The sequence below is a fragment of the Lissotriton vulgaris genome, chromosome 12 (genome assembly GCF_964263255.1).
Source record: "Lissotriton vulgaris chromosome 12, aLisVul1.2, whole genome shotgun sequence".
NCBI lineage: Eukaryota > Metazoa > Chordata > Amphibia > Caudata > Salamandridae > Lissotriton > Lissotriton vulgaris.
Window position 1 is genome coordinate 679,154,837 of NC_141700.1, and position 13,212 is coordinate 679,168,048.

Sequence of the window (13,212 nt, forward strand, 5' to 3'; positions counted from 1 at the left end):
GCAGCGTTCTCTAGTGACGGATTGACAAATTGCAATTGAGGAAAGACAATTTAAAGTTTTTTTTTAAAAAGTACGAGTATTGGAATGGATAAAATTGGCTTGAAGGGTACTGTTCAAAAGAAGAACTCTGTTCTTCGCACGGCCTTTGTAGTATTTTACTATAACAAAACAATGTATCAAGGAATATATTATTTCCGGGTACATCTGAGTGCTGAGGACAACACGTGGTAATTTTAAAACATTCAGTGATACTTAATTAGCAGTCCCATTTGAATGCAGATCTGCTTCTAGGGTAAGGAAACACTGGGTAGCCGAGTGCTACCAGTTACAGGGTAAGGCTAGGGATTCCAAAATGTCACTATGATTGCAAAATTCTTTAACCAGAAAGGATAGACGGTTGAGCCGACGACCTCAGAATGAAATGTAAGTCCTGTTGGCGTATCCCGCAGCACTGCAGGCACATTTTATTATTTACATAGCACGAATCTGTCTCGAGGGCATTTTGAGGCACTATACAGGCGCATCGAAGGTTACTTTTTTAGGCACAGGGAAGTTATGTGATTTGCACAGAGCCACAAGATGCTGAGCTGAAACACTCTAGTGTAGCCGAAATAACGATCTCTGAATGTGATCAGATATCAAGTAGTTTTTTACTGGAGCCCCCCAAATCCCCCGCCCCCACACACACACAACGGCTACATCTCTCTAACGGTCTAGAATCTTCAATCCTTAACAAACCATAATACATAGTAACCAATAGAAACACACCGAATACTGAACACTAGAGTTCCATATGTAAAGTTCCATGTCCTTAGTAACTCACAGTAAAGCAGAACTATTGTCTACATTACTACACACCTCCCCACTTTATAAACCAAAAGCAAAACAACCCCACCAAAAACTGATAATAATAATGATAATAATCAACAGAAATTTACGAACAAGTATGCAGAAATATATTGCACAAAACTAGTACATACCAAAAGCATTATTCTTTTTGTGGTAATTTAACACTCCTGAAATTCTTTGCGTAACTCACATTACTCAACAAAGCAGATTTTTCCAAACTTTGATAACTTTTCAAGCTTTTCAATATTTAGAACTGCCGTTTGATACATGCCAAGGTAATTTGACCTTAAACCAGTCTCCATAATGTAAATCATTAGATTTCTGTCTTACAATTGTGTGTAACTCACTATTCTTACTTGACATATTATTTTTAACTTCTTGATATATTTTTTCCATTGTATTGTATTGTAATTGCATTTATATAGCGCTCACAACCCCCGACGAGGTGTCAAAACACTTTTTCAGTGAGTAGCACGCTACTCCGCAACCCATAAATTATTAGTGGTGAATTAGTATAGTGAAATATGAAAGTAATTTGAGTGGTGGATATGTTAGTCAGTTATTTGGATTAAGAAGGGTAGTGGAGGGATAGAAGAGGGAACATGTTTGCATTTCTATGGCGCTTGCTACCCCTGTCAACAACTAAAGACATATTTTGCAGTCAACTCAGCTTTACACCTTGTATAGGTTGCTTTCTGTTACGTAATAAGAAAGGTAAAAACCTTGTGGCACAGCGAGGAGTACAAAGATGCAATCATCAGTTCTTGCCTTGATTGCTAACTCAATCAATCAATCAGGGCTGGTAAAGTACAACTACTCACCTGTGATGCTCACAAGGCAATTGGGGGCAGATCCATTGTGTCTTGAGAACCTTCCTGAACTGGGGCAGTTTGGGAGCTTGCCGGAGGTGGAGGTTGTTCCAGGTTTTGGCTGTGTGGAGGACAGCGAACCCCATTGAATCTCCAGTTTCCAGGCAAAGGACCAATCCGAGAGTTTTGGTAAAAAGTCTCAGAGAAACAAAATCATATGTTCCCTCCACTTTTTCTGGCAGTCCAGAGATGCAAACATTGTCCCATCTGCTCCTATCCTCCAAGTCAATCACTTTCCTCAGCAGCGTGCTCACCTTCGCCAATCAGTCAGGGAGGCCATCAGTGCACCCCATCACCTCTGTGAGGTGTGTTTCTGTAGCATCAAGTTGATGTTGAAAAGAGGCAATGTCCAAGTGGAGCGACTGACTGCAGCTATTTTCTTGACAGCAGTGCAAATGGAGCCTGTGGAAACCTTGATGTTGGAGAGCTCACAAAGTAAGGTGTCCACAGCCCATGATGACAGAGACGGCAGTGCTTCTGCCATGGCCCCTGCCCGTGATGGTTCGAGTGACTTTTCCCTAGAGACCCCATCCAAGAAGAGGAGTTGATTCATGGACTTCAACTTGGATTTGGACATGTGCAATGCTCTGGCCCCAGGAATAGGTAAAAGGCGGCATCCCCGGTAAGCTAAAACAGTTGTACGGGTATCCCCGCTCTGCACCCATAGAAGACCAGCAAAATGGGATACCGCAGGCGTGAGTCAAGGCAGAAGGGCCCCAGCATAGCGCTGAGATAGGAGAGGCAAAGACATTAACTTGTGAGACCTTCTGATTTTACCATGTTGCCAAACAAACTTAATCATAAGGGAGTCAAGAGTTTTTAAGATCTTAGGATCAATAGCAAGGGGAATTGCTCGAAACAGGTAAAGGCATTTAGGAAGTATATTCATTTTAAGGAAATTAGCACGCCCTATAATAGACAAGTGAAGCCCATTTACCCTATCCAAATCTTTTGTGATATTTTGAATCAGTGGGATGAAGTTATGGTTAATTATGGTTTTAACAGTGGGAGTAATGACAATTCCTAGATAAGTAGCGTTTGCAGCTCTTCTTTGATCATTATAGTCGATGTTATCAGTACATAATACAATTGTCTTCCTTTTGTTCAAAGAGTATCCAGAATAAATGCCATATTCTGTAGTTATGGTCTCGATTTCCTCCATAGCCTCAATCGGGTTCGATGTTAAGACCGCGATATCGTCAGCGTATGCTAATACTTTAGTAGAGAAAGGGCCAAGGACAATTGGGTTAATACCAGGGCTCTCAATAAGTTTCAAAATTAAAGGGTTAATATATAGGTCAAATAATAAGGGGGAGCAAGGACACCCTTGCCTCGTACCTCTAGTTATACTAATATCGTCAGATTCAGACCCCATCAATTGAATTTTAGCTTTGGGAAATAAATACATTGATCTTATCGCTTTAATAAATTTGGGGCCGAAATTGTTTAGTTGCATAATTGCCCACAGGAATTTCCACGAGACGCGATCAAACGCCTTCTCGGCATCTAATAGTATCATTGTCATTCGGCCCCTCGTGACCATCATGGCATCAAACAAGGCAATCACCCTAGATGTATGGTCAGTTGTTCCTTTGCCAGGGACAAAGCCATGCTGCCACGGGGAGACGATTTGCTCAATAACACCACTGAGTCTCGTGGCTAACACCTTGGCATATAATTTAGAGTCCGAATTGATTAGAGATATGGGACGGTATGACGTTAGTTGCTGAGGTGATTTCTCTTTTTTGGGGAAGACAATTATATTTGTTTTATTCCAGGAGTCCGGGGATACCCCATTCCATTGAATACCTAAAAAAAGATCATGAAGTAGGGGTCCCAACTGAGAGCTCAGAATTTTTTATAGGTCTATGGGTAGTTTATCAGGACCGGCTGCTTTGCCCGATGCAAGTGAAGTTAGAGATAGTAATACCTCATCTAGGGTGATTTCTCTTTCCAGATCCTGGCGTGTAGTATCATCTAACACTTTTATACCCTCACCTAGCGAAAGAGGTGGGCTGGCAATACCTAATACTAGTATGTATCACCGGGCCCCACTTCTTAAACAAATGACCCCACTGATTAGCTCTAGCGTAAGGGTATCAACCCCTGATGACAATGTTCCACCCTCAATATATGAGCTATTACTAGGGGATAAGGACAATGGGTTGTTTTTACAACAGATTGAGGCACGGGATTACAACAATGACGGAAATACGAAATCATAAATGGGGCACTAAAGGTTTGGGGCAAGGTTACTAAACACTTGCACATTAGTAAATGGAATAGGTATACTTCTTTGTGGTATACAAAGGCGACCCTGGCATTTTAAAACAACATTATAGCAAGGAAATGGCAGAGACTTGGAATCCTGCGTGTTAAAGATTTTCTTGTACATGATTTGGAAACCACTTTTTTAGATGTTAAGGATAAATATCATCTCTCCAACGGGGACTACATTAAATATGTGCAAATATATACAAACCTCAAGGCTAAGGGACCTTACCCTTGGGCTACAGAAAATAGATCTTTTGGAGGCTATTAATGGATCTAATACAAGAATTGGTGTTATATATAATCTTCTCCTTGTTAATGTGCAAGATGATCTGGAAAAAACTGAATCTAGCTGGGCAGCCAAACTTAGCAATCCCAATGTTGACATCTATAAAAGCCTAGAGTTGAGCCAACGACTTTTTAGGGCTAGCAACCTTAAAGCCCAAACATATAAAACTATTTTTGGCCTCTATTATACACCCGCTAAATTGTATTCTTGGGGTAAAAGGGAAAATGATTTATGCCCAAAGGTGCACACAAGGACCGGCTAACTTAATACATATGCTAAGCAGCTGCCCCAAACTTACTCAAATTAAACATATGATTGCTGAGTACTGGGAGGTACTGTTTGGTCATAACCTTCCAGAAACAGATACATTGTTTATTTTAGGGTATGACTCCTCGATCGCTCTATCAAAGAATGAGCAAAATTTATTATTTATAGGTACGGCGGTACTTAGAATTATTTTATCGGCCCGCTGGAAAGAAGTCGAACCACCAAGCTTCCAGATGTGGCTGGCTCGTTTGTTAGCTGTTTTCAGCTTCGAGAGGGCCATATATTCTACAAGAGTGCTTAAGTGGAAAAGAATGGGCGAATCGATTTGGTCTCCAGTTTTGAGCTGGAAATCAGGAATAAATTCATCTATCTAGACTCAGTTTGATGGGATGGAGGGTAACATTTAACCTATAATATATGAAACAGTAATTTACCTAAGAGCTCTGTGCTATTGAAGTAATATATTTTGTGAATTAATGGGGGAAACCTCTGGCTCATCAAAGGTGTTGTATCAATTATTGTATCAAATATTGTACTATTCTTTCTTCCTTATCGATGTGAAGTTCTTGAATATGATTATGATTATGATTATGGTGGTCTATTGTCGATCTTTTTCAACCTGTACTTTTCTGTAACTTTTTTTTTTTTATCTATTGACTAGACGATGTTATATGGTTTTACTTCTCTGTTATGTACCTTTCTGGATTGAGCTCAATAAAAAAAAATTAAAAAAAATAAAAAAAGATAGGAGAGGCAACACACTCTTGAGAGTCAAAGTGAGGCCCAGTCCTATCAGGAAGGTCTTGGCGTCCTTTGGCTGGCTTCCAATCTCTCTGGCTGCCCCAACCCTGCTAGTGCTGGTTCATCCACCATAGGCAGTAGGCCAGGGCCCAGCAGTCTTCTGTGATGGGGCACAATAGTAGGACAGTCTGTGGCAAACCAAAGGAGGCAAGTGATGAGGTAATGGGTGGCAGGGGGACAAAGCTGGCAGTGGAGGGTGATGATTAGAAGTGCAGGGACTAACTCTGTCCAAAAGGAAGAGGGTCGTTGCTGCCTGCCCCCCAACAGTCACAACATACATGGGGTTTGCCACCAGGCCAGCCTGCCACCCTTCATTGTAGAAAATGCTCAGCGTGAGCATAAAATGTCATTTCCAGTGATGTGGTGTACCCCCTCGCACCTTGCCGCACTCTGCTGTTGGTATTGCTTGTTGTCGGGTCCCCCTGCATTTTGGCCTCGTAGTTCCTCGGCTTTGGGGTCCCAAGTCCCATTCACCACCAGTGGATGAAAGGAGAAGTGTAGAATGCCTCTTGCCCCAATCCCAGATTGCGTCCGTGGTATAAGTAGCACAGGCATCACCATGGCAGGATCCGAAACCCCAAATGGAGCTTTTGAAGTGGGCACACAGACTGTTCTTGGCACCATCTTAGACTCAACCTTGAGACATTGAGCCACTGCAAAGTCTGAGACTAGGGCCTGGCCTGCCTCACCCTTTGAGATATTCACAGATCCCAGTGTATATGTACCCAGGGTTTCAGAGCCCCTACCTCCTCTCTTACGCTTTCCTTATTTTCAGGGGAAAGTGTATCCGAATTGTGGTGTTAAACCTTATGAATTGTGGATTGAATAAATATATTCATACTGTATCATGTTTCGGAAATCACTTCAATTAAAATGAATTTAACTAGAGTAAGCAAAATACAAAACAAAATGTTTAAAAAGTGGTATATGTCAATTAAAGTGGATGGTGCTGGTTGCTAACAGATTGTGAGTCTCAGTCTTCAAAGCTTTCGCTGGACTTGTTGTAAGTTCTGCAATGCACAAAACTTATTGATGTGATTGGCAAATAGGTACTTGTCCTTAACATAGGTCTAAGAAGACAAAATAACTAAAATGTTTCATTGGTAAAACTTAAAATATTTTTCTGGCTTCCATCAATATTGTCAGCCTGGATTGAGTGAGGCTAGGCTACTGGGATGTGTTTTTTTGTTTAGTTCTTTTTTTTTGATCTGGCTTGACAGACCAGCTGTCACCAGACAATTATATGAGTATCACTAGACAGGGGCTTTGGCTCCCCCCCACATGTTGGGACCCAGGAATACATGTTTTGATTGGGCAGAAATTGTGTGCTGCTTCCACAAAAAACAGTGCTTACCCGCTACACAGCTGTGATCACTTTGTTTATGTATCCAGCTGCCTGAGCATGAACTTTCAGATGCGCACGCATGCCACTATAGTATTAGTAAAGACTAGATCATTTATGTTTTTTTACTCCACCAGCTGGTTAGATGGAAGGTAAGCAGCCATTAAGCAACATGGATGTTTAGGTCTGGCTTGACAGTTCAACTGTCACATGACCTTTTAACCTTCACCAATATTATTCTACAGTTCTTTGCTTTCACACAAATACATTACCATTCCCATCCTATTTTCTTAGAATGCTTCACATTACCATACAACATTCCTTTAAAGCCAGAAATATTGGCATTGCCAATGCTTCTTGTACTTTGCCAAAACAGAGCACAGTTTTGTTACTGGGATAATAGTCTTTGAGACAATTGAGAAGATGGAGAGGAGGCAGATGAGCAACTGACATGGATGAAGTGAAATTATGAAGATCGATGGTTCAGTCGCGGATCTATGTGCCAGCCAGCGTGTTGGGAACAAACTGGGAATACGTTCAGCTTATTAATTAAAAAAACTGATGATTTTGCGGCTGATGCTGAGACAGCACACGTGTACAATGGCGCAATGGCGTGCTGTGGTGCTATTTTAAAAGACAGTCAAACACTAAATGGGAAAAACCTGGGTTCAGGTTCGCCCTAGAGTCTAGGCTGAGAATGGGACTAGGAATGACCTATAAGTTTAACTCAGTAAAGGTCAATTGATGCCACGCTTGCATACAGGTTTTTTGAGTTTGCTTTAATTATACATATTGCTGAACAGTACATAATTAGTCGATTGTTGGTACTTATCCTTTCAAAGGTTTCTAGAACTTTCCATGTGCATTGGCTCTTATGCCACCAAACATTCAGAAGAAGTAAAAAGCACAGATTTAAACATTGCTTTGGTGTAAACCGACCTTTTCATCACTCAGTGACTGAAGATAGGGAAATGCTAACATAGTAAAGAGCAGGCAAGTAGAGTGACTTTCACAGTTCACACAGTCCAGCATTCTTTAACTTATTTAGTATATTGGCTGCAGGAAGTGCACATTTTAAACCCAATATCAAAAATTGCTTACTCTCAAATCAAGGATCGGGTTCCCAGAGCGCCTCATCCAGTTAGCGATTTCCATGATTGCGTACAAAAAGGCAACAGATCCCAGGACTCCGAGAGAAATCTGACAGAGATAGAACACTTATCAGTGACCAAAACTAAGGAGACATATCTTTGGTAACTAAAAAAATGAGACACAAAAAAACAAAAGACATGAGAGCCATCCTTTGCAGGACTGATGAAAGAGGCATACATCTTCATAGATATAATATTCTCTCTCTCTCTCTCTCTCTCGCTCTCTCTCTCTCTCTCGCTCTCTCTCTCGCTCTCTCTCTCTCTCTCTCTCTCTCTCTCTCTCTCTATATATATATATATATATATATATATATAAATATATATAAATATATATATATATATATATATATATATATATATATATATATATCCAATATAAGATTACTCATAGATCTGAAATAATCATCAAGCACTCCAGGTAAAGTTAAAGACACTTTTGTGCTTTTAATTATAACGAGGATAACATCTACACGTTTCAGCAGCCACTGCTGCCTTGCACAGAGAGAGAATGAAATATAATATCTACAAACATGTATGCCTCTTTCATCAGACCTGCAAAGGATACATATATATATATATATATATTCACTATAAAAATAAAGGTTACAGGGACGTTATAATTAGGGGCAGATTGTACTCCTACAAAACCAGAGAAATTCAACCATTATAGTTAGCTAAGTTAATTATAACTTATGCCCCCGCAATGCACTGCTTATGACCTCGCATATTACATCACTCATGAGATGGTCAGTGACATCGCTTCTTGGCCCCCTAGGTCCTTCTGGAGCCAAAGGGACTTCGTCCCCATCTAGTTGTGTGCCAGGAGGCATGTTTGCAGAGTGGTAGAGAAAAGGGAATGGCTCTGACAACTGCTCAGCACTCCTACTGTTTTGGAATTACTGGACGTAACAGGAGAGGGAGTTGGCCTGAAGGACGTCCTTGGAAGTCAACTACCCCTCCTATTATTTCCAGTAAGTCCCATACAACAGGATAGCTGAGATCTGATAGTAGGACACGCCTCCATTCTCCACCACTCTCCAAACGCGTCTCCTGGAAAGAAAGTAGTATAGCAATTTACTGTTTAGTGCAACTTAATTTTGAAAGATGCATGTTGTTTTCATTGAATTGTGTAGTATTTAGTTGAACAGTGTCATGAAAGTAATTTCTAGTTACATAAAAGACAAGCACTGGCCTAGGCAATATTCTATTGTATCTGTTAGTGGACTTTTGAGTTCTGAGCTCTTGCCCCATCACCCCCCACCCCCCACCACACCTTACTGACACCTTGCCAAGCCTGTGGTTGCTCTCTAAATTATGAATCAAGCATGCAGAGGGTCCTATGTGTCCCAGTTTCCACAGCCACATTATGATTGACCCCAAATGACCCCAAGCACCACATTTTGGAGGGAGTAGCCCCTGTATGCCTTCTGCCATCCCATCCCATCCATTTATAGATTCTGCGTGTTTTCCGCCTTTCAAATTTTTACTTCCCTGTGCTCTCAGGAATACCCATATTCTCACCATACCCTTAAATGTAGTACTGAAAATATGTGCTATGGTAGCAGATTTTCTGTGGCAGCAAATTCCATCTTAGGGTGTACTTGCCTACAGACTTTGGCCCTGTGAATCAGGAACTGTTATTTGTGGCTGCCAGCAGTGCATTGTCTGTGTAGCAAAGTTGAATTCAGGAGGGAAAATAAAAGTTGTGAATCCGACATATATCCAAGAACTTAGGGGCCGATTACGATGGCGGGCGGTCCGCCACAGCCGAGCCGGCGGTGAGGTCCGCCGGCCCGGCGGGGACGGACCGCTTGCCATCACCCTGAATATTCCCACCGCCAAATTAGGATGGTGGTGGGAATGGGAAAGATACCGGGGAGGACGGAAAGACCGTCCGCCATGGTCCCGCAAGGCAGTCCTTTTCCGCCCGCCTTGCGGGACACGGTACAATGGGGCTATGGCGGCGGTGCCGTGCAGGCACTGCCGTGGGCATTAGAATGCCTGTCTTTTTTGGCGGCGATGCTGCCGCAAAAAGACAGGTGGTAAATGCCTTTGGGGGCCCGTTGCGGGTCCCCGGGAGGTGGGGTGCTGCCTGTCATGTTGTACATACATATGCAAATCATGTCTTTTTACATTGTGGCGGGTGCTGCCGCCCGCCGCAATGTACAAATACGAGATGTGCCCAGCAGTGTGGCGGGCGCATCGTACTTTGTATTGCGGGACCGCCGCACCTATGGCGGGCGGTCCCTTTTGCCTATGCGATGGCGGGCGGAGAGTGGTATTAGAGAGGAAAGTCTTTGTTGCATAAAAATGGCTTTTGAGAAACAGACAAGCTAAATGACAAACTATTTTGGTATAATACAACTGAAAATTGAAAGCTTCCATTAGACTCCTTACAGCCATATTCATGAACCTGAATTGCGCTCGCAAATGGCCAGATTCTGAGAATCTGGCCGTTTGCGAGTGCGTTTTTTGCATTTGGGATTCATCATCCCAAATGCAAAAATCGCTATTACCGAAATCGCATATTTGCGAGGAATTGGATTTAAGGAATCTCTAATAGAGATTCCTTAAATCCAATTCATCACCCATTTTGAAATTGCGAATTCGCAATATTTGGTCGCAATTTACCACGAAATCTGACTTCGTGGTAAATTGCGAAAAAAGAGTAAAAAGCACTTTAGTGCATTTTTTTCTTTTGCATGTTACACACACACATGTCCTCTGGACATGTGTGTGCGCAACACCTGTTCAAATGTGCGTTTGAGGGGTGCTACAGGGTGTCCTTTGGACACCCCTGGCACCCTTCAAATCGCAATCTTATTTGCGATTAGCAAATTACTAATCGCAAATAAGGAATACTCCCCATTCATTCCTATGGGCCTTTTGGCCCATAGGAATGAATGGGGAGTTTTTCCTTATTTGCGATTAGCAATTTGCTAATCGCAAATAAGGAATCACAATAATTTTTGCTAATCCTACATGAATCCCGTTTTGCGAGTCCTTAAAAGCGAATCGCTATAATTCGCTATTAGGGCCTCGCAAAACGGGAGATTGATGAATATGGCTGTTAGTCTTTAGTATACTCCATATAAGGTCGAATGGCTAATTTTCTTATATGCCTTTAAAGGGGAAGTGCAGCCAGGTAAGATGACACAGATAAATGCCAATTGAAACACAACAATACTCACATCTGTGTTTAGTTTGTAGTTTCCTGATGCCTGGGAATATGCAACGGCAAACGCCACCTGCATTTAAAAAAATAAAAAAAAGTGCAAGGGGGAATGGGTTATTAAAAGTAAACTCTTTGTTATTTTAAAAACTTTGTGTCAGAGAAAAAGTCTACTCTATTTGTCATAGACAGCCCACAATAAGCTACGCAAAGCACACATTCATCTACATTGTAAATTAAGACAATTTCCCTCACTATACACTTCTGTAATGTGCATAATATGTACAATACACAAGTGTGGCATAACAAAAATCAAAGAATTTTCAAAATATTTGATTAAACCTTATTTTTCTAATATTACAATATTTATTCCACAAGCCTCCTATTTTCCACATCAAAGCCTGTATATATCATGATTAGTGCATTACTACAACTTTTACACAACTTAAATCTTAATTCAACTGGGTCTAAGTTAGGAGTTCGAATATGTACAAAAGTCATTGCCTAGCTTAACTGGGTCATCAGTAGCATCTTCTATCATCTGTCTATAACATTCTCCCCCACTTAATCACATTGGTATTTGTAGTCCCTGCATTCAAATGATTGTAATGCCATCCACAGCGGTACATCGAGCAAAAATTCTACATCAAACTCCAAACAGCCCAGAATCCTGGGGGTGCAACATCAAATGTTTTTCAGATTTGTATCAGCTTTGCAATGTTCACAAGTTGTTTTTTGAAGCAGGTACATTGGTGCCTGTTTGTAGTCCCTGCCTAGGAGGTGGGACTTCTCTCATGTGAGTGCCAGCTATTGCAGTGGTTCCCTTATATTGCTTATGACTAAGGACAGCCCTGAAGTGCGGCAACTGCTCTCCCAGGCAACCACATTTCTATTTCCCGAAGACTCTACTTTCATTCTCGAGCTTGTAATCTAACCTACTTGAGGAATATGCCTTATACTCCGGGCCATACCATCTGGCATTCGCTTCCTTTCTCGCTGAAACTATAGGAAAGCTTCCTGAAAACTTCGTTCTTCCTAAATGTCTTCGGCAAACGCACTCCATGAAGCAAAGACTCATAACTGTCTCTGCATCTTACCAAACCAGGAGCCTTGGCACCAAAACTGTGGACTTTATCAATCACTCTCATGCTGCCCTACCTCTTACATGGTATTGATCGGAATCTCAATGGCATCCGTGCCAATATACCACTGAGTATCTGGCATTTATACTTCCCACAAATGCTAGCACACATACAATTTACTCAAGGGTCACATTAGAGTTATCTGTCCAGGATTCTAAAAGCCATTGGCTGTCAAAATGATTACATCTTCTTTCTGAGGACCTCACCATACTTGAAATTGGAAGAATACGTCTTATAAAGCGGGATAGCTCTTTTTGGTAATCCCAAAGTACACAATCTAAGAAATGATGCCTCACAAACAGGGCACTTCCTGGCAATGGCAAATAATTATTTATTAATTTCTCAGTTTTTATGACAGATCTAGATATCTAAGAGTGAAAACTCCATTAGTCTCACTATTGTTTCAACAAAGTTCAAAGGAATCAGAGACTTATACCTTCATCTACAAGGCTCCTTATTCTAGAACACTCTCCCTGATGATTTGAGACTAGAAGGAGAGTTTCTATAAAAAACTAAAAGCCTTCCTCTTCAGACTGAGGTATGATGAGTGGCACACCAACTCCCCTACGTCTTCGCTTTTCTTGGCACAGAAGCACATTCTGATACAGGAGCAGCATCATTTTGGCTCCACCCTCGTTATTATTGATTATGCCACATACACATCTTTTAAGTGACTGAGTATGTATGTGCTATAATGTGACTAATGAAGTGAAGTGAACTTAAACCCATATAGAAAGTGTATTTGACGTAATCTTGACAGTTAAATATGTATGCACACTAATGCTTTTCTTACAGTGACGAGTTGCAGTTTTCATGTATATTTATACATGTGCGTTTTAATGACATTAATTTATCTTCATGAATTCTATATGTACTTTAAGGTATCCTGTTTTCACTGTATGCTGGACCATGTATCCATCAGAATTGCATTTTACACTTATAAGGTGCCTGTCTATGTATCTATATTATGGAGTTACAACGTGTACTGAAATCTTAGCTTTGCTAACCTCACCAAAGGCCTTAAGCATTTGGGTTTTGCAATGTTTAGCCTTCAGTGTA

The 13,212-nt window shown here is 41.2% G+C and overlaps 1 protein-coding gene across 4 annotated transcripts in view; it reads right to left on the reverse strand.

The window, feature by feature from the left end:
* LOC147677997 (meckelin-like) overlaps positions 1 to 13,212 on the reverse strand; it is a 275,453-nt gene that overhangs the window by 122,971 nt on the left and 139,270 nt on the right. For all 4 annotated transcript variants that reach the window (XR_015302475.1, XR_015302474.1, XM_086945878.1 and 1 more), the window contains exons 15-16: positions 11,031 to 11,087; positions 7,790 to 7,888 (exon numbers count right to left, since the gene is read on the reverse strand). Coding sequence is in view for 2 of the 4 variants with exons in the window: in XM_086945878.1 (XP_086802004.1) it covers positions 7,790 to 7,888; positions 11,031 to 11,087 (156 nt within the window). In the remaining 2 variants the exon portion in view is untranslated. The remainder of the gene's footprint in view (positions 1 to 7,789; positions 7,889 to 11,030; positions 11,088 to 13,212) is intronic.